The sequence below is a fragment of the Aptenodytes patagonicus genome, chromosome 1, assembly GCF_965638725.1.
Source record: "Aptenodytes patagonicus chromosome 1, bAptPat1.pri.cur, whole genome shotgun sequence".
Taxonomy (NCBI): domain Eukaryota; kingdom Metazoa; phylum Chordata; class Aves; order Sphenisciformes; family Spheniscidae; genus Aptenodytes; species Aptenodytes patagonicus.
In genome coordinates, this window is record NC_134949.1 from 7853527 (window position 1) to 7875120 (window position 21594).

General features: G+C 39.6%; 1 protein-coding gene across 1 annotated transcript in view; it reads right to left on the reverse strand.

The window, feature by feature from the left end:
* The window catches only part of DMTF1 (cyclin D binding myb like transcription factor 1), a 32184-nt gene continuing 10590 nt past the window's right edge, over positions 1-21594 (reverse strand). Inside the window, exons 5-17 of the mRNA XM_076357668.1 lie at positions 21444-21558; positions 18410-18486; positions 16778-16935; positions 15949-15981; positions 14515-14624; positions 13529-13757; positions 11630-11781; positions 9907-10122; positions 7091-7176; positions 6348-6506; positions 5177-5560; positions 2189-2336; positions 1-1364 (exon numbers count right to left, since the gene is read on the reverse strand). Of these exons, the coding sequence (XP_076213783.1) occupies positions 1255-1364; positions 2189-2336; positions 5177-5560; positions 6348-6506; positions 7091-7176; positions 9907-10122; positions 11630-11781; positions 13529-13757; positions 14515-14624; positions 15949-15981; positions 16778-16935; positions 18410-18486; positions 21444-21558 (1977 nt within the window). The 3' untranslated portion in view covers positions 1-1254. The remainder of the gene's footprint in view (positions 1365-2188; positions 2337-5176; positions 5561-6347; positions 6507-7090; positions 7177-9906; positions 10123-11629; positions 11782-13528; positions 13758-14514; positions 14625-15948; positions 15982-16777; positions 16936-18409; positions 18487-21443; positions 21559-21594) is intronic.

A 21594-nucleotide genomic window follows, 5' to 3' on the forward strand; every position in this document is an offset into this window, starting at 1 on the left:
TAAGACAAATACTCTTTATTTCGTTTAAACTGAATATACAATTATTTCTGTTCCCTAGGCAACCATTTGAAACTACAACTTATTTTTCACATTAACAAAACCACAGACTGAAAAAGACCAACTCTTGATTATGAAGGGCTAATTACAGAAATAAATAAAATAATTTATACACGAGTCTTTAGTTTCTATAGCTTTTTCTCTTGATCCCTAGCTAATAGGCTGCTGCTCAGCCTAGTGTCTGTTTCAAACCCTTGAATGTAGGAATTAATAGGCTTCCTTTGCCTCGGGGCCCTATGCCCAAATTCTCACAGAGCTGTTTCTCCGAGACTTTGCCACCTCCACACCACCCCCCATCTACTAACTTGCTGCATAAATCACCTCTGGAGAGGTGGCTGGTAGTGTCATGTAAACAGCGAGAGAGACGAATGTTCCAGCCTACTCACAACAATCTTCAAAGAAGTTACAAGCTTGTGGGGGGAGGCTGGTGGGTGGCAGTAGGTTCTCTTTCTCATAGCCCTTCCCTTTTTATTCAGCTTGCTGTAGTGATGAATAGGGAAAAAAAAAAAAAAAAAAAGATTTTCCAGAAGTGATCTTTCTGAGCTCTGTCCGTTGCCAGCAACGGACTCCTCAGGCCCAAGCAGACCAGGCAAGTCCCATAAGCATCTGTGTCTTCTTCCTATGCCGTAGATGTACTAACAGGCCAGATGAGATGGGAATACAGACCATTTCTTCATGATGCTGCCCGTGCTCCCTGAAGTCTTTGATGGAATACATTTCTTCCTGAAATGTAACAGTCTCTTACTCCATGTATTACGAGAGTCAGTAAGTGCAGAAATCCTCACCCATTCTTCATGAAACATGTGCAAACTAATTCTTGCTGTGGCACTAAGAGGCTACAGTCCACAATCCTTGACTTCTGTCCAGTTTTCCAGATGTGCAGTTCAGCACACCAGTAACAAGTCAGATCAGAATTGACCACGTGGATCCTAGCAGTGAGCACTGCAACAGAAGTCCTTTAAAACACTGAAACACCTCGGCTGAGACGTAGTACATCAGGCTTCGGCTGGCTGCTCTGTAACCCTTCACAAATGAGGTAAATAGCCTGAGCAGAGAAAGTGCACTGTAGTCATTTCAAACTGGAAGTTTCTGTTTAAAGACACGGACTGACTGCTTTCTTTGGAAATGTGGCACAGGGTTGTAACTAATTTCACAATGCAAACATAGTCAATAGAAAACGGACACCATTACTGCTTCTCAGTGACAGCTCACTAAATCTTCTACATCCTTTGAATCTTCTAAGTCAGGACTGCCCAACGATGAGCCAATAATGTGTGACCCGTCTCCGTGATGCTGTAGGATAGGATCTGTCAAGAGACATAGTACATTAGAATTATTATTTACTTTGCCATTATAACAAGATGTAAAATACACACTTAGGAGGCAGAAAATGCAGTCTGGAACTTTAACCAATTTTAAGCAATGTTGCTCAAACTAGGCAGTTCTGAATTTCTAGTTTCAAGGTAAGCTGTGACTAATATAGATGCAACTGGTGTGACTCACATTTGGATTCATCAGGTATTACTCTATCAGGCCTAGTGCTGACCCTCTGAGGGCTCTGCAAGGAGATCCTTCCTCTGGAAAGGAGTATTTGTTAGGTGTAGCAGTGGGAGAATATATCTGTTCTGCTTCCAAGTCTGAGGTGACTCTTGGCATTGGGAAGCGTGGCACAAGCTAGCAAGCCCTTCCAGGTGAGTGCTGTGCAAACACACCCCCAGACAGCCCAGCCCCTCACCATGAGAGGCATCAAGTGCATTTCCGATGCCTCTGGTCTTCTCTCAAAAAAGAAATTTCATTCAAGCACCAGGCACGAAGAAATGCACACTAAAGAAAGAGTTACTTATTAGCCTATTAGCCTACTGATTCAAGGCTCAAGGGTGATGGAAACAGCTCAGCAAGTGGTGGAGCAGCTGCTGTTCTAATGATTTTCCCACAAGGTTAAGTGGGACTTCGTTCCACTTCTACCGATACCAGTTGGGTAACCAACTTGCTTAAAGTTTCATAGCAGACATGGAAAATTATTTAAGAGAAAGCAAGGATCTATAAAGCGTTGTTTACAGGAACTCAAAAGTGCCATACTGCTTTAATGAATCCTAGCTCCAGCATCAACCATATGAAGGGACTGTCGTACCTGTTAGAGTTGTCAGGGGCAAGACTGATTCACTGTCTATATCATCTGTTGTCTGGATAAAACCATGGGAAGAAGGAACAATAAGCACAGTCTCATCATCTATTGTAGGCTGATCAACTTGCTCTTCTATCGTTGGAGAACCCAGGTCCTGCACAACACAGAAGAACAGGACATGAGAGTGTACTCTTGCGTGGCATAAGCAGAAAAACCTGCTCTGCTCAGCTATACTCCATAGTAAGCAATAGACTTCCTGGGTGAATTTTATCTCATTAAATGGAAATGTCAGCATCTGAGCTAGTTTACTTCAGCATTTATAGGGCATGTTTCATCCTAGTGCAGGCATCTAAAAACAAGATGAGAAGAATTCTACCCTGTGAGCAGTATGAGGGCAGGGGGAGAGGAAAGGAGAGACTGCAAGGTGGTGAATAAAATGTTCTCTTGTAAGTCAAATGTTTTGTCTATAAAGTGGAATAATTAAGCTTTTCCACTATTTGCTGTCTAGATGTTCTGAGATACTGAAGCAATACCTTTATAGTACTTACCAGCTCCACAAACGCAATAGCTTTACCTGAACCTAATACTTAAGTTTCACAACTTCTACTTCTGTGTCAAGTTTTAACTACTGAACACAGAGCTCAAGAGACCCATTTTAATTGCCGTGCCTCGCTTGCCCTGTCACTTGCTGACTGTAGGTTGGCTCCAAACTTTTTTAGCTGAACCTCATTATATCAAAAAATTGGCAACACACTGATTCCCCCCAGGTACAAGCTGTCAATACCCCTGCTCTCTGCCAGTCCCGTAATAGCTGCTGCCGCCGCCTCTTCCCTGGCTCTTGTAGTACTGGAATGGCAGTAATACATGTGGCTTACTCAGTGTCACAGCACACTCCGCCGGACACCTGGTTCTGCAAACGCAGTGAAAAGACATCCTAGATAGTACTGCCAGAATAAGCAGAGATATTTGGATTCCAGTTTTTGTGTGTAGCATGCATAAGGTTTGTTCAAGCTTCAGGAATTGCTGATGCAGAACGCTAGCAAATGTTGCTGGCAGAATGGAAGATACCTGGATTTATCACTGTTTTCAGAGGGAGCAAGAAATGTTTGGGAGAGGTTACAGTCCTCTCTGTTCAAGAAAATCCTGCACGTTCCTCCACCTAGTTACAGCAAAATGTATCTTTCTACACAGTTTCACAACATTTTTGCAAAGGCAACTGCCTGAAAACCCCTTCCCTGGTGCTGCTGAAGAGGAGTTGACTACCTGTGCTGCAGCTCAGTGAATTAGACTTGGTCCAAACGTGTACCCATTCATGCAAGGCACAGTATTCCTGACGTGCAAAAGCAGCTTTCTGCAGAGAGCACAGCTGAACCTACCCACGATAAGCAGTGTGTCGCAAGGCTTGAAACTGGGAAAAGGAGGCGTGAAAAACCAAAGAAGCCATTGTGGCAAATGGGCACCTTTCCCAGCCAGAAATAATAAAACCCTGCAGCATGACTGCCTGCTTCCCACTACCCACACCCACAGTGACAATACAGTACTGGCAAGTGCATAAAAGTAACACTGACTTAAAGAAAGCAAAATTTAGGCATGTCTGTCTAGAGTAACTTTTCACTTAGAACCACACGCTATTTCCTAGAATTTAAATACACATGTCAAACTTGAATCTGACTAGAAGTGTAAGGCAAATTAGAATTACAAACTCAGTTTGTTTTTCTGTATAGAAAAAAAGTTTAGTACCTCTTTATATCCTGCTAGACCTAAGCGATTTCTACAAAGTTTAATTAGGAACTAGGTTTATAGCAAGAGTTTACTAATTCTACCTTGAGAAGCTGAAATTTTAAACTGAGAGTAGAAAGCTGATGGGCTGCCTCAACTGTTGAGAATCTTATCACAACTATGTCAATCATGAGACAAGAAAGAGGAAAATGGAAGAATAACCCCCAGCTTCGGATGTATTCAGGATTCAAATGCTTCTGTAGTAGCAGACTGTTGAGACGTACAAAGATCCTCCTCTTTGTAAGAGCATAATGGATATGCAGTGTCTGTTACAAACTTCTTCAAAGACAAAGCCTAACAAAGTCAAAGCATATCAACAATGGATTTTCAAGACTGATAAAGCAGAATTGCAGCAACTGTAGAGCACAGTGTTTTAGAGAACAGGATGGGGTATTTGAATCTAACTCATCTATTCCCACAGTCTAACCTCATCAGGCTTCTAAGGAGAGAGGTATTTCCTACTCACTAAAGAGAGTTATCTTCTTTTTAGCATCTCTATTTTCCTTGACTTACTCATTATCAATAGTTCCAGCAACTGGAAGATGGAGGAATTTAGTATAAACAATCCAAATGCCTGAAATAATTTTGATAAACTCATTTCTGCATCTCAGGTGTTGGAGCTGAATAAAACTGAGGCCAGAGAAAGAAAGAGCTTAAATGCTCCAAATACCAATTCAACCGATACTTAACTGGAGTAGTATTTTTAACAGAAGTCCTCAAAAATGGAACCTGTGGTGCACCTTGAAATATATTATTAGATTCATAGAGCAAAAACTAAATACTCTACCTCACCTCCCTTGCCCAGCAGTCTATATCTACCTGTAAAGTATGTGTCGGACAATTAACAGCCTAGTTTAAAGCAACATCAAATGGTAATCAGATGAAGGCAACTGTTCGGTGCCACTAATATTCCCGCTTTCCACAGCAAAAGTACCCTGAGTAGTGAAGCAACTCCACAGCCAGTGAGGTATTCAATGCTCCAGACGAAGTCAAATTTAAGCCTTAGTACCAAATCAAATGCTATCACTTTCACACCCATAACATATTAATGAAGCTCAAGGATAGAGGATCTGAACAAAATATTTGTAGAACTATGATACACATGAAATCACTGACATATTTCATACGAAGAGCTTAACATATAGGTCAAAGATGCAATGAAATCATTCTCCATGCAGAAATGGGGAAAACATCAAGTATCATGCACTCCCTTACCTCAGTAACATAAGTGCTGGGTAAATCAGAGTGAGAATCCTCTTCCTGTTTCAGGCTGGCATCTGAAATCTCCTCCTCGGTTCTTACCATAACTCCATCCATCAGTTCACTACTATTCCTGCTGCTGAATTTGGAGGCATCATCTTCATTGTAGGCTGACTGTTCATCACTCAGCTTGGACTGATGGATATCATCTGGGAAAGTATTTGTTTCTAGGGTATCGGGAGGATCTGCCAGGTCAGCTGACTGAATATCTGAATCAACAGTAAGTTCTGCCTGAGTGACAGAGGAGGAGATATCTTCAGCAGCAACGGTGCGGATTATGACACTTGGTGTGTGGCACTGCACTGTGACATTGTCACTTGTATTTAACAAATGCTCTGGCTGTAAGCAGTATTTGCAAAAAGAGACACAAACAAAACCCAAAAAACGTCAGAGACTTTCCTCCAAGTATCTTCAAATCTTTCAGCAAATAAAAGCAAAAGGATTCAAAGAACTCATTACTAAGTTTAATTTAGCTTTTTACATATATAGGATGTCAGCTCAGATCATCTGTTGACCCTTCCTGGCCTTAAATGATGAACTCATAGACTGAATTTGGTGTCAACTGTTCTTTAAGTCACAAATAAAGTAAATATGTAATATGCAATAGGCAACTGTTCAGGTGAGGATCACTGCAGATTCAAAAAATCAGGAGTTTTTTTCCCTGAATTTTGCATCAAAAAATCAGGAGTTTTTTTCCCTGAATTTTGCATCACTTTTGTTATTCAACCTCCAGTTGGCTTCCCCTTCCCTCCCTCTATAAAAAGTAATACTGTCATTACTATACAAGTTTTGTGAACACCAGTATTAATTTGAGAGAGTAACTGGAAACATCAGGAAACCGTAGCATTTTGTTTTACTGGGGGGCAAGCCACTAGATGGAGACATCACGTTCAGCCACGGTAAGAACTAAGTTGCTTACTAGATAAGTTTTGAAGCAACCTGAAGTTGCTTTTTGAAAACAATGCAAAAAAAGAAATTCTCGCTCTTCAGTGTTTTAAGCAAAGTACACTGTTACAACTTAAGAACTGATTTGCAAATTTAACGTGCACGTATAGGGGCCTGCATTATTATGTTCCCCTCCCCCCACTGCCCAAAATCCAGTCTTTTCACTGCTCAAAATACATACCGATAAGGCATGAACTATGATCTGTTCTGGGGAGGCTGGAGCAGCAGCCGCCGTTAGGGTCATGGTAGGACTAGTCGTCAGTGTTAAAGGAAGGCCTTGGCTTGAGCTTGTCTGTAGTAAGTATGTACCTGGTGTTCCAGTCGGCTGGAGATGGAAAGACTACAGAAGACAACACAAGTTTAATACCCAAACATCCTGCCTTCCTGGGCCACACCGAGCACTCAGAGCATGCTTATTTACATGAACCAGCCTAACTGTAACTCCCCTGGAAAACAAACAAACAAACATACAAATCCAATCCCTACCGCACTGATTGCTGTACTGCACTCAAGAAGCAGAAAGAAACTCATCTATAGCCTTAGGCTACCAAGACAAGTATTAAGGCTACGAGTCAATCAGGACTGCATTATGCTGTACAACAGCAGGTAAGAAAGGAACAAATGCAACTTACTCTTAACACTGAAGTGAAAGAGAAACTGTGCTATAAATTACCGTACAATGGAACTGAGAGAATCTTTACTTGCTGGGAGCTTCCTCTGTCTCCGTTATGTCACTCCACAGCCCTAATGAATTACACTTTTAGAAATACAATTTGCTTTGAACTTTTAAGTTTTAGATCTCTTAACTTCCTCTTTCCACTTGAGAACTGTTTTTTTTGGGGAAATGCACAGTTCCATAGTCTAAGAAGTAGCTGTGCTTAAAAGAAAAAACACAGTAACAAATATCAGTTCTCTGTCACTCACTGGAAGAATCTCAAAGGTCTGTAGTGTTCCACTGTTTAGTGTTATTGTCTCGGAGTCAACAGTAGCAGCCGGGGAATCGGTTGAGGCTGCAAAAGGAAGAAAAAAAAGAAAGTATGTAAACCGAAATGTTTCAGCCCTGCAGAGAGCGTAACATACTATAGAATCATAGAATCATAGAATCATTGAGGTTGGAAAAGACCTCTAAGATCATCGAGTCCAACCGTCAACCCAACACCACCATGCCCACTAAACCATGTCCCTAAGCGCCTCATCTACACGTCTTTTAAAAACCTCCAGGGATGGGGACTCCACCACTTCCCTGGGCAGCCTGTTCCAATGTTTCACCACTCTTTCAGTAAAGAAATTTTTCCTTACATCCAATCTAAACCTCCCCTGCCGCAACTTGAGGCCATAATTACTACATAGCAGGGTACTGTTAATTCCAGTAAGAGGAAAAAGAAAACTGGCTGCAATCCTAATGACAAGGTTCTCTAACTGGTACCCAAGATACAATACTATTTAAAGAAGGCATTCTACAATCCAAAAGAGCAAAAGAAAGAAAGTACGGTTTTAGTGTACAGGGATAAAAGCAGACAAATCAAGTTATCTGATGTGATCCAATTCCTTTTTGTAATGAGATTTGTAAGAGGTTCTGGTGTAACAATATCCTTTGGATCATCTATTACTTGTTTTAAACTGGTGTCAGGTTTAATATTGCTATGGTTCCCATGGACCTCTTTTTTTTTGTTTTTAACCTTTTCTGCCCTCCACAGTACGTCTGCCACTGATGAAGCATCAGATGCTCCCCAAGATACTTGCCTACCCTGTGCGTTATGATTGCAGTGTATAAAAGCTGTAAGTATTCTTACTACAAGCGTGTAATTATTTGTGCAGTTATCGCCATTAATTCTAAAAGTAACAAAGAGAAGCACTGAAAACAGTTTACGTATCAGACATTTCAAGATCACCAGGTCCAAACAGCTCATACCCAAAGCTTTATAAGGTATCAAAAAACCTATTCAGAACCATAATTACGATTTTTACTTACTCTTAAAAAACTCACAAGTTCCAGGAAGCTGGAGGCAAATTAATACTTTGCCTGGGATTATCCAGTAATTCCATAAATACCGAAAGGGCAAAAGACCTACATGACGACAGCAGTGCCCCAAGCACTGGAAACTTGGCCATCTCAGACTCTGTGGCTTCAAAGTAGAATAATTTTGGTCTCTTAAGAAGATACAAGCTCTGATTTTGAAGCTTTTATTGTTGCAGTGGTATGTTCAAGGTTTCCTGCTGCAGATTTCCTGGCACCTGGTAGCAGACAGCTGTGAAGCGTGGTCTGTCTGTTACCTAGCCAGTTATGTTCATAAAGCTTACAGGAATTACCCCTTTGAAACCTTGAGCCTTCTATTAAATGCAGCTGAAACTGGCTAACAGGTTCAGCTCTCATGAGATCGGGAAACAGACAGAAAAGACACTATATAAAACTCACTTGGATTACACAAACAGAAATTCTTCAGGAAGGCAGACTAAAATGGGGAAAAAGGCTTGTTAGGCAGACAGGGGCAAGTGACATCACAAAATAACCATTACAGGATTCAATTCAGAAAGGACTAAAGGTTACAGAATACCAGCACTTCTCATGCTAAATCCAAAACACTGCACTATTTCCAGCTACTAGGAAGAAAATTAGCTCTATCCCAGCCGAAACCAGGACACCTGCTCATCAAAACCCAGTAACTTTGACCAAGCTCGGTTGAAAGTATGAGACCACTGATGTATTACTACAGATAAAAAGTTCTTGGCTTGGTGTTATGTGACATTTTGATTAAGAAATAAACCAGATAAAATGAAGATGGCACTTAAGTAGATTAAGATAGGCTAATATAATGTAATTATAAACAAAAAATTATCTACCAAATGTCTATCTAGTCATAGTCTGATCAGTTCTTAGCCCGATTAACTAATTTTGTAATCAGCAAGATTGAAGCATCACGTTTTCCAAATAAAACTCACAAATGACAAAGTGCAAAATAGCAGACAATGGAGACGACAGCCTGCATATGGGGTGACTGGATTGGAGTGACTGGAATTACTTAATAAGATTAGTTACACAAACAAACAAGTAAGCACTACAATCAAAGTAGACCTGATAATAAATGTTTGATAATGAGCAAAGTTCATCCTTAAGAGGATGGGAAGCACCAACATAAAAAAAAATACAGTGGTTAGAGCAGATCATCAGCTAAACATCAGTGTGACTCGGCAGCTAACACTTTCCAGATTGTTTGTGCCTAGAAATAACTGCATAATACACAGCAGGACTAGAAAAACATTATATACCTTCCCTTCAGTGTCCTTCATCAGAACTTAGGGACAGCAGTGTATATATTTTACAAAAGGAGATCTTGTACATGATATTCATTGTTCTGGACAAGAGCTACCAGAAGAAACCTAAGGAATAAACATATATACTGCATCTTCATTAAGAGGCTTGTGTACTGAAGCCTTTTCAAAGAACACGTTACATGGCAAGCTCTTGTGTGCATGCACACAGACAAGACACCTACAACCCCTACGTCCAGGCCCTCCAATTGCAGCTTCTTGGTACTATTGTCACAGTAGTAGCTACATTTGCCTAACAAAGTTAGAAACAGGCAAATGGAATCCAGAAACCCTTCATCTGAAGTTACGGCAAGACCAAAGCAGAATTAGTAAAATTCTTTAAGACATGCCCACTCCTCCTTCACCATCTTAACATAAGAAAGCTTTAGGTTTCATTAGAGGACAGCGAGCCGTTCGTTTCAGCTACTTACAGACATGTGTAATCTGGACTGGAATCTGCAAAGCTGCCATAGGGCTTGCTGCATTGCCTGCGTTCTCCTCTAAGCGAGCCACTCGAATCTGCACGTGCTGAACCCCCGAACTGGAATTAGTGTTTGGTAATCCACTTCCAGATTTGTTCTCCGAAAGCTGGTGCCCTGGATTGTTTTTTTGGTTCTCATGGAGTTGTTTAAGACCCTTTATCAGCACTGAGAGAAAGAATACTCACGATAAAGCATGTTGAAGAAGCACATTTGAAATGCTGCCTGTGAGATTTATCCAAGATGAAAAAAGTAACCAAAATCCTTCTGAATTTGGAACCTAAACAATTTATAGAGATATATCAACTAGAAATTTAGCACATACATAAAACACGTTTATAGTCAACTACTGAAGTGAACTTGATTTTCTCAAGGAACCTAGACATTTTAGGATGCTTGGGAAAAAAAAAGCTTGTAAAATTTTGGACCTCTCTAAAAACATGTATGGTATATCCCCAAGTTACAACCAAGTGCCAGTATCACTAGTTGTGTAATGCTGCTATCAGAAATAAACCCTCCAATCTTACAAAAGATGGAAGCGGATTTGTTCAAGAGGTTGACAGAAGTGTCACTGGAAATAGGCACCAAGAGACAGAATTAATCTCGCAAGTGCCTACACTGCAATTCTCTGTCTGTGTATGAAGTACCCCACTGCTCCAATAAAACCGCCCACCCTTCTTCCTTATGATCACTCTGGTCCCACTGAGGGAGCAGTTGACATATATAAGGTTACAAAAGCTGAGGCCTCTGCTTTTCCACCACGCAATACAGCGAACTGCTAAACATCTCCCACTCTTGACAGCATGACATTTTGTCTGGGGAAAGAGAGTGGATCCTGTTGATGCAGTGGTGTATTTAAACTATCAGTTATTTGATGCAACAACTGTCTATTAACATATGGTTTATACCAACTTAAGCATTACAGGGCTACCCTCTCAACTGCAGCCTCCAGGCATGACTAATATATACCTACACTGATGACCATGACAAAAGTGTCCATTAAATTACACCTTTCATTATGATGTAACTAATCTCTCTGATTTTTTTTTTTCCTCTCCCCAAGACACAGAAAAGGAGGACAGAAGGTCACGGAGACCGAAATACCCTTTAGCTCAGGTGCTACTCTCTCTGACCAAGAATGAGAGCTATGAGACGTATATGGGGAGCTTTATACTCCTGATTCCTCCCCTCTTCCTCACTGTGCAGCTAGTAGTAGTTCTATGTTCTGTCTACAGCTAAGGTTCAGCACCTCACACAGATTACATTTTAACATTTTAAAGGTAACAGATCTAACCTGAGGTGATACTGTTAGGCTGCAGATACATATCCTCTTCCACCTGAAGAGGTCACTGCCCTCCATACCAAAGATCATCATCACCTGAGATCTGCCAGCTGAGCTGCTTATACACATGCTCTCACTTTAGCCAAAGTGAGGGGAGTTGGCAAAATCTACTGTTTAGTTGTATACGTCAGCTTGGCTTGTTTCAACTGAAACACTTAAGGACTGCTTGTAGGAGCAATTCAGCCAGCAGATCTGAGGGGCCAGTGACCTCCAGCAGAGGAGCAATGTGCTCTTTGGCCAACCATGCTGTAAGTAGACAACAAAATGCAGCCTTATTCCTTTGACATTTGTGAAAGGAGCTTTCAGAAGAGAAGTGTGTGAGCAGTACATTACCAGGGAATGAAACATCTTTGTGGTTTGCAATCTGTCTTTTAATGGTCCACCATTTACTCCGAAGCCACTGTGGTGAGCGGACACTACTCCATCCTTCAGCTAGTAAATCCCAATTGATGTCATTTTCATCAGAAACTTCAAGTTCCGCTATCCTGGCAGAATACAGAAAATATTTACCTGTTAGAAACTACCCTCCAGACTGGAAGGTGTGTTGCACGTCTCCGGTCTTGTCACATGTAACAGCGGCAAAATGGCATGCTAGTGAATAGTCCACCAGAGCTCATGAATTGACACAGGCTTCCAAGGCTCCACACTGCCAGAGGTCAAGCAGAATCATAAACAACAGAAGATGGACTAGACCTGTTAGATGATCCAGTCCATCTCCTTGCCATGCAGGATTATTCTCCTTATTTATATATACATTAGGCCTTTGATCAGATTATTGTGAAGCATTCCAAAATGATGGTACTTGCATCTTTTCTCTTTGGAAAACCATTCCCCAAACACATCTCCAAGGCAGGAAATACTTCCTGAGATTCACTCTGAACTTTCACTTAATTAATTTCATGTTATGATATTTAGTTCTGTTTTCTCCTAAATAACACTCATCCGTCCTTAACATAGATTTTTGCCTCCTCTCAGATGCTTCTTAGCCAAAGTAGATGAAGTTAACTACAGTATTAAACAGTTCCTCATAAATCAACCCCATTAGGCTCTCCAGGTAAGGGACAGTCTTCACATAATTTTCGCAGATGTTATGCACATACTAGATTCTACTAGAATCTGTTTGAATACTATAAATATCTCTGAATTGCCCCCAGCTCATCTGTACCTGGAGCATATGAAAGAGAGGTGACCAGTGAGAGGGAACAGATTTTTGTGGAAATTAAGAAAAGTTCTCTTCACAAAGCAAGAAATAGGACTGAATACTCTCGCTAGCTAAAAAAAACAACCACCAAAAAAACCCCCCAAAAACCCAAAAAGGGAAAAAAGAAAAAAGGCTACCCAAAACAACCAAACAACCCTGTAGGATGAGTTAAGGATATCTGGACAGACCAAAACAGATACCATTTGTACAGAAATACTAAGAATCATAACCAGATAACCAGCACATTCTGAATGTGGAATCAGGTTCCTCATTTTGAGTTCAAGTCAAACAGCTTCAGTAAATTAGTAAATATTGCTCTGTAAGTAATGTTTATTATTTAATAATATAATAATATTAATTTGATTCCCTGCATGTCTTGGCTTTTTATTCCCACCCAAAACTATCAACCCATAAAAATCCACTGGCTAAAAAGCCTGAGTTAAAGGCATTCAAAATGGGAGGAGGACTGGAGAGAGCAAAAGATTTCCAAAGTTACTACCAGGTTGCCAGTTCAAATGTAGTCAAAGATGCTGATATCCAATCAGTGTTTGGTGGCCTACATGAAATTAATTTGCAGTCTCAGTTTAGTTCTTTGTAGACAAGATGTCCACATTACAGAAACCACCACCACACTTGACCCTTGTTGGTCATCTCAGCAGAGAGGCCAAGGACTGAACGGGCAGGGAGACTGAACTACCCTCCAGTTAAGGGTTAAGGCGCATTGGTGGGGCAACGTGTGGAAGCTTGCACGGTCGCTGCCTGTGCTGTACCTTTTCTGTGGAATAAAGAAGACTTCAGTCTCCAGGGTTTTCAATCTGACACCTTTCACGAACACTAACATTCACTAAAAAAACAAAAAACAAAAAACAAAAAATATGTTCAATAATAAATCTCTGGGAACTGTAAACACAGCACTGATTTTTGGAGGGTTCTAGAGTTTTTAGTGTCTAAGAAACCAGCAAAAGGGACCCCAATGGAATCCTGCTAGCGTCATGTATTACGAACCTTCAAAAGTAACTAAAATAACAAACCTCAAGATCAGATTTATTTCATCTTCCTTGGTCCACTCAGTGCCCCCACTTTGTTTCCAGTTGAGATAGTTGAGCCATTTAGAGCGGCATTGCTTTTCAGAGCGTGTCCCGACCCGTTCTGCTACGGCAGCCCACGATACACCTTGTGTGACAATGTCACCTGGTTCTGTGCTAGTTAGCTCATGCACTACTTCTGCTAGTCTTTTTTCTTCTTTCTCTGTCCACTTTCCTGAAAGAGAGAAAACCCCTCCAACTTAACTAACAGCAGATGCCCTCTGTTCTGATCCGTAACATGTCAACAGACGTTTATCTTCAGCACCTAACACCTTATTCCAGATGCAAATATTGACTTGCAAAGAAGATATAACTGTTCTTACTAACAATTTATATTATATCCATTCTTGATTAACAAATGCATAATTCCATTGTTTTGCTGCCAAGTTTCTTTCTCTTTTCTTACTCTCGCAGATGAATGAAGCCACACAGAACTTACCAAAATACTGACCAAACCAAACTGGTCCAAGCTACCTGAATTGTGTTAGTTGAAGTAAATTAACCATGCAATCATTGAGTATACAGTAATTACATAAGGTCTGACTAAATTTTCCTTCCATTTGAAAATATACACTAAAAAATAAACAATACTTTACTCCTAAAGTGCATCTGTCTCTTAATTGACACCAAATATACAGTGTATGTTTATAAACATTAAACACAAAGGAAAGTACTTTCAAATCCACCACAATAAAATATGCTCAGTGGCATAAACGTATGATGGAAAATGGACTGTAAAAATAAACTGAATGTTCTGATCTTTAAGAAGTGAAACTGGAGAAACCTATACCAAATACATTCTAAAAATGTCCCCATATTTCACACTGTAAGTTCCTCATTGGAAGTTCAGAGTTACACGTCTCTGAAAACACCACTGACAAAGGCGAAGTTTTAACTAGAATATCCATTACTGACACGAGCATTTACCTCACCTGTGTTGCAGGTATCTTTCATCAATCTACATCGATCTTTTACAGACGAAGCACTTCTCCCCAGTGCAGCTCCTATTGTGGCCCAATCATTACCGTGCTTTATTCTCAGCCTACGTGGAAACACAATCATTAGCACTATGTCCAGTTAAGAGATTACCAAAATATCAAATACGCTCTAATAAAAACAGGATAAACACGCACTTTACAGGCTTAAAGACAGAATGGGGAGTCACTTTGATACCACAGTATTAACGTATTTTCTACCATCACTGCTAATTTTTCTAGAAGCCTTTTGGGCCAGCTAAGCCACAGGATACTCACTTATAAAACGTTTAACATCTAACTGTCTTGCAGGAATGCTGTGAGGCTTAATTACTGTGTTAAATACAATACGAATGTTTAGATAAACAGCCAACATCCATTTTACACAAGCTCCTCAAAGATCTTCAGGTGGTATAGAGATCACTTGAGAAATCTAAATAATGCCCGGTGAAAACCCAGGCATTCTACAATTTAAATGAGGCAAAGCACTGCATAATCATGTTCATAGTTTTAACTATTATTTTCCTCCTACACATGACAACAAGTTGCTTAACATGTTGAACCATGACTACTTTTGCAACATCTGGAACCACAGGCACCTCGCGAATGACACAAACTAAATTGATTCAAACATATCCATCAACACAATGAAATATACTCCCTTCCTTCCTTCAGTCCAACATGGTTCCTTCAAACTGCTCAACCCTGGAAAGCTGCAAGAAGAGATAAAGTCTGCAGCCCCTCCTCCTTGATCTATCAGGTTCATGGTCAAAATCAAGGAGCCTTACTGACAATTTATGTATCTCTAATACTTCATAGGGGAGATCCTACCCTTGACCTGCCACTTTCTTTAGAAATAACCTTTGGTCAGGTTTCCTAAAGAAAGGGACCAGGGGTGGGCTTGCATGCGTGGCTTTTGCTTTACTTATTAAACTGTCTTTATCTCAACCCACGAGTTTTTCTCACTTTTACCCTTCCGATTCTCTCCCCCATCCCACCAGGGGGGAGTGAGTGAGTGGCTGCGTGGTGCTTAGTTGCCGACTGAGATTAAACCACGACAAAAGGGAATTTCTGTTTTTCAGAAACATAACTGCAAATGTTGACTGTGCTTGTAAAAATCTGAAACATTACTAGTTTCAACAGAAGGCTTGCTTTAGAACTTTGTTGCATACTGCTTACGTCCTGAATACACATTAGAAAATATAAAAACATAATCCGAACATAGCTTCATTTCTCTTCAGATTAACTTAGTGACCACTATTTTCTGATAGAGTTGGAGCAGTCAAATTTACTTGTAACTTTTCAGTGATTTCATATAACAAAACCTGTAAAAACTACTCAAGCTACTAAATATAAACAAGTTAGTTTGACCTTGTTAATAAAAAGACTTACTCTTTAAGCTTTTCAATTTCCTCAGGAGTATACCTAAGCAACAGGTAAATAAAAAGACATTATTTTAAGCAGAAAATATACAGCAGAAATATTTTTGCTTGACAACCACACAGTACACATTTAGTTACAAGAGATTAAGGAATTTCAGCCATAAGAAACAATCTGACTGAAAGCTTCGAAAGAACATGAACGAATGCCATTTTCCATATTAGTGCATTTCTAAGGTTATCTGGTCTAACATTCTTCTCATTTGCCAGCAAAATTCCTCATTCTCGGTGATCTTACTACTAAGAACATAATTAGAATTTTGTGTATTAGTCTCTCAAATAAACAGTTATTTTTTCCTTCCTGAGTTCACAATCACCATTAAAAAAAAAAACAAACCAGCACTGAGATGGTATTTTTAATTTTCAACTACCTTTAAAAACTAAAATCTAACATCCTTTTCAGCACTTCTGGATGGCGCCATGCCCTCTGCTTTACAGATGGGCAAACTAAGGGCACAGGGATGAAGACCAATTAGCTCAAGGTCACAGTTATAGAAAGAAACTACATCTCAGCAGATCCGTGCTTGTGTCAAAGTCTTCTAATCATATCAGAATCCTCTCTGCACCTTTGTTTTGTTTTGTTTTTTAAAGTTGTGGATACCATCAATTTAACACAACTATTGTCAAGGTTGATCTACCAGAAATCAGCAGAGGTGACTTATGATCAGGAAGGGCTAGGTCTGTTTGGCTAGAATCTTCTGTCTCACATATAACATGTCAAACATCAAATACATGACCCTACTCATACCAATAAAACCATGCAGCATTAGAGGTTTTCATACTTTCCAACGTGGTTTCTGTCATCATACATGCGAAGAACTCTTCTATAGACAGCAAAGAGAGGCCGATTCAGACCCCAAGCTATTGTCCTGTAGAAATCTTTTCTTTCATCTTTTGACATTTCAAATATAATTTCAGTGGCATCTTTTATTCCACGGGCCTAGAAGAAAGCATTTAAAAAAAAACACCAAAAAAACCCCCATAAACAAAACACCTTAGATAAAGTCTCCTAGAAATCAAGAAGTAGAACCCTTAAGAACTGCAGCCTAGCACACTATTATGCAACTTTCTATGTATCTCAAATACTACAGTCCAAGAGTTAAACTGAATATTTATGAATTAGCTACCTCAAATACAAACCCTTGAACACTAGGTTGCTTTTAGTTTTTTTTTTTTGTTTTTTTTTTTTTTTTGTTTTTTTTTTTACACTGGAGTCCAGGTAGACATGGAAGCTTTGACTTTCATCTACATTTAAAAAAAAACTGTCCAATGTATATTTTAAGATCAAAAATTGAAGCGTAATTTAGAACATCATGGAAAATATACTCTCGTGGAATTATCCTGGGGTTACACAGTAGAAGGTTGTCAAAAAGTGCTATATCAATTTATTACATAATTTTAGATATTCTTTATCTGAAAGCAATTTTTTTCAATTAAACTACTGTTGTTCTGATGGAAACTAAAAGCAAATTTGATACAAAAAACACTGGAGTTAAGTAGAAAAGGAAAGCTTTAGTTTAACTTCAGCTTAAACTAAAAATCACAGTATTTCAATTATTCAAAGCAGTACAAGAAAGCAGATAAATGGGAAAATAATGAATCAAATGAGTTATCAGTAACTTAAAAAAGTTATTTAGCTAGCTTAAAAAAGTTTCTCTAGATTTAAAAAATAATATTACCTATGAATGATTTTGTGGCGGCAATCTTAATACATGTGTGGGCAGGCACACTTTCTACAACTAATACTGAGGATTTTTATACCAATGAAGACTAAATTCAGGGCTTTTTTTGATTCACAAATGAAGGATGGTGAACCTGTAATATCCAGGCTACATATTCTCAGCTGTAAGCGCTCAGCTCAAATATTCTCAGCTGTAAGCCTACCACCAATATGACTTATGGGCAATTATCACTGTCAGCATGTTAACTGCATGCCTATTTTTACACTGAACTCTGACAACAATACATTAAGGGGAAGAAAGCCGATACAGGCATCCTATTAGTGTAGTAAACAAATACAGATATGGCATCAAAGAAGTCTGGAAGTTGTATTCAACGCTTTGTAAGGAAAATTATCTCTATTCCTAGTGCCATTTTTTCCCCTCGGTCTTCAGCAAAGATTTCATGAGTGATGTATATTCAGAGAAACAGATTAAGCCACTTGAGCACCCTGATGTGAAATTTTAAAATGGGTTACATTCAGTACACAAATTAAAAGCAATGTTACATTCACTAGTCTTAAATCCTGTGTATGGATACAATTATCTTATGTATTTCAAATGGCTAATGACCATTTCTACTACGAACCAGTCAGAATCACTTATTGCACATTCTGGGAAGTACTAAAGAAAGTTGGTTTCTGGCAGGGGCTGCATCACCACACCAACTAGCAGGTAACATACTCTCACACATACCTTTAAATAACGCTCAATGTTACTCATCAAAATGTCAATTTCTTCCTTCGACCACATCCCTTGCTTCCACTTATGGCCTGAAAATAGAAATGACAAACTAATTACTGAAGTGAAAGTCAGCAAAACAACAACAAAAATATCAGAAAAATACGACCCTCATTATTGCAATTAACAAAGAAAAGAGAGTAGAAATTTTAGCTACTTAAACTAACTAGAATTAATTTTAAACAGATGTTATTTCAGAACTGATAAACAATCCCTAGTAACTGTCAACTCATGTTTAAATAATGAGTCAGACCCCTCTTCAAAAAAATTCTTTTTTTTTTTTGAAACAGAACATGGATTCCTCTACATGCTGTCAAGTCACATTTTCAGGCTTTCTCTTCAGCCACAACTAGAAAATTTCTGTCTTTAAACTGACAGCTGAAATTTCTATGCACTCAAATGATTCCAGAAGCGTGAGTGCTTTTCATAGAGTTAAAAGCTCTACCTAGTCTATTTTGACAAGCTGGTCCCTATCTCTCTCTTTTTTTTGTGTTGAGAATAATGCCTAGTGGTCACAGTCAAGACAAAGACTCATGGCGAGTGTTTTATTTCCCAAATAAAAGCAGCAAACCAATAGAAATAAACATTATGTTTCATCTCTGTCTACGCCCCAGTAACTATAATGCCAGCTAAGCTTTAAAAGCAAAACCAATCAACTTTACTCAGAGAGAAAATTTCAAACCTGAGGTCTACCAATAAACCATTAAAACATTCCTACCCTAAATCTATATATAGATTCCCCTTTTTTCCTCTCATGCTCACACCATACTTAATATTAATGATCACTTATAATTAAGATTATGCTGGTGACCCAGTTTACATGCTGGTGTGTGCTGGCTACCTGCCCATCTCCGCTCAGAAAAATCAGGGTACTTCCTTCTCAGCCTGCTAATTACCAGAGTTGAGAGGCAGAACACACCAAAGAGACTGTTTATTCAAATCCAATTATAATGAAAAGTACAGGTATTATTACTAATTCCGTTGGAACTGATGAGAGAAAACTCTTCCCTTGTGCCTGATGGCTTCAATCTTTTCTTCCAAAGCTACAGAGACAGAAAAATAATCTACTATAGCTGTGATTCACACCTCTATCCAAGCATCTGAACTGACTTAAAGGGACACTGCTACTCTTCACACAGAATAACCTTTAATACACAACTATTTTAGGAAAGGAAGTATATTTTGCACTTCATGTGTTTGCATATTCAGTGCCAAGATTATTATAACCTGCCCAGGGGTCTTCAAAGAAAGCATTATCAGGTGGAGACTGCTACAAAAATATGCGCTCAGGCAACACACATCAAACTCCTAGCTGCTGTAAAGGAGACACATACTGGGATTCCTCCACAGCTGATCTCTGTGACAAAACACGGAGACCCCAAGAAAAGTTCAGCTAGTATGGATTCGCAAATATTTTTCTCAGCATATTTTACTGGAAATGTCTTCCTCAAATTATTAATCTCTTAATTAGAAACACCAGATTTAGTGCCCTCGTTCATTCACAACTGTAAATGCCACTTGTGATATATGGTCACTTGATATGCCTGTGAGACAGCTGCAAATGCAGTAAGTTTCTAATATATTTAACAAGACACATCAAACATGACACCACCAAGTCACATGAAAACAGTAATTTCTCTGCCAGGTCACTCGTACATACCAGTCACAGCTGACAATGTGCTGCTCCCAACCAAAGTCCTTTACCACTGGCTACTGAAAAGATCATGGTCTCTGTGCTTCTTCTCACCCTTGGGCACAGCAACTGCAGCAATATGATTTCTCACTACTTCTACCCAGCTGCCTCAGCGCTGTGATGCAAAGGGATCTCTTTGCTATCCCATCTCTGCCCCAGTCCTTGGACTGAACACTAAATAGCTTTGAGGCCCTATAAATCTAATAAATAGGAAGGACAGAGAAAACGGGGAGAAATTATTTATTGGCTGTTAGAAGCAACTGTTAGTGCACACTCAGGAACAGTGAGCAAAATGGTCATTGACAGAGTTGCTCAGCTCCCTTTCTCTGAATTATCCGTATCCAACACCCAGGTTCTGCATGCCTCACCCACATTTTTTCACTGACTCAGCACTACACTCAGCGCTCTGGAGTAGAACTCACTGGGTAAGAGATCATTTGCTTCTGTGAGACAAAACCATTACTTTTTTCTAATAAAAAAGGGGGTTGCTTTGGACTGACTGAAAGAGGTTTTAGGGTTTTTTTCCCTACAAAGAGGTAAGGTCAGGATAAGAAAAATAGTGGAGAGACTGAGGAAATTGGAGAGACAACATGTCTTCATTTCACACTAAGTTGTTTCTCTAGGTTTAGAAAGGTACTTCCCCTGAAAAAAAAAACCCCTCTAAAGTTCAGCAACTACTACACGATTGCACAGGTACATTTTGAAAGGGAGGAATGCCAATGGGGTGGCAGTTTTAGGAGTAGCGGCGATTATTTCAGTAGATCCTCATCTACATAATTCCCTGTTCTCCCTGAAGCAACTCCATTCCAGAAACTAATACCAATCACAACACAGTAGCCAGACTAATAAGCCCTACTTGGAGCAGTATGTATTAGCCTGAGCACAGATTCGTTTTTTCCTGGTGTACTCGCCTCTGACCACAGCTTCCCATCTCCTAACCAGGTAGAAGTGCAAATGGAGCAAACACAACTGTCTGCCCCATCTGTGCCGACACACATTATCTACAGCAGTTCTCTACCACAGCCACTAGAATCGCTGTCACCACTGCAAACATGGTCCCTCTTCCTCTCCAAGTGTGTCTGGAGTTCCAACTTTCTTCTTGCATACAAAGTGTAAGAGGGATGGTGAAGACTTAATGCATTAGATCTCTCATCACTTTTAGAATCAGTCTTCTCAAATATCTTCACTAAAAAAGCCAGACAAGAGATTACTTTATGCAACCCGCAAAATGTTCTGAGACATTTGGAATAGTGTACCTTTTTACAGCGTGGGAGAATTGCATCTGAAATATCCTACCTTTATTTGTTAGAGAATCCTTATCCTCTTTGGTTGTGAACCAGGCTTGACTAACAGCTGACACTTCTTCATTGCCCATTGGGGAGATTTCATCCAGCTGTTCATTCTGAAGAATCTTGAAAAGACCAATATGAAATCATCCCGTAAGATC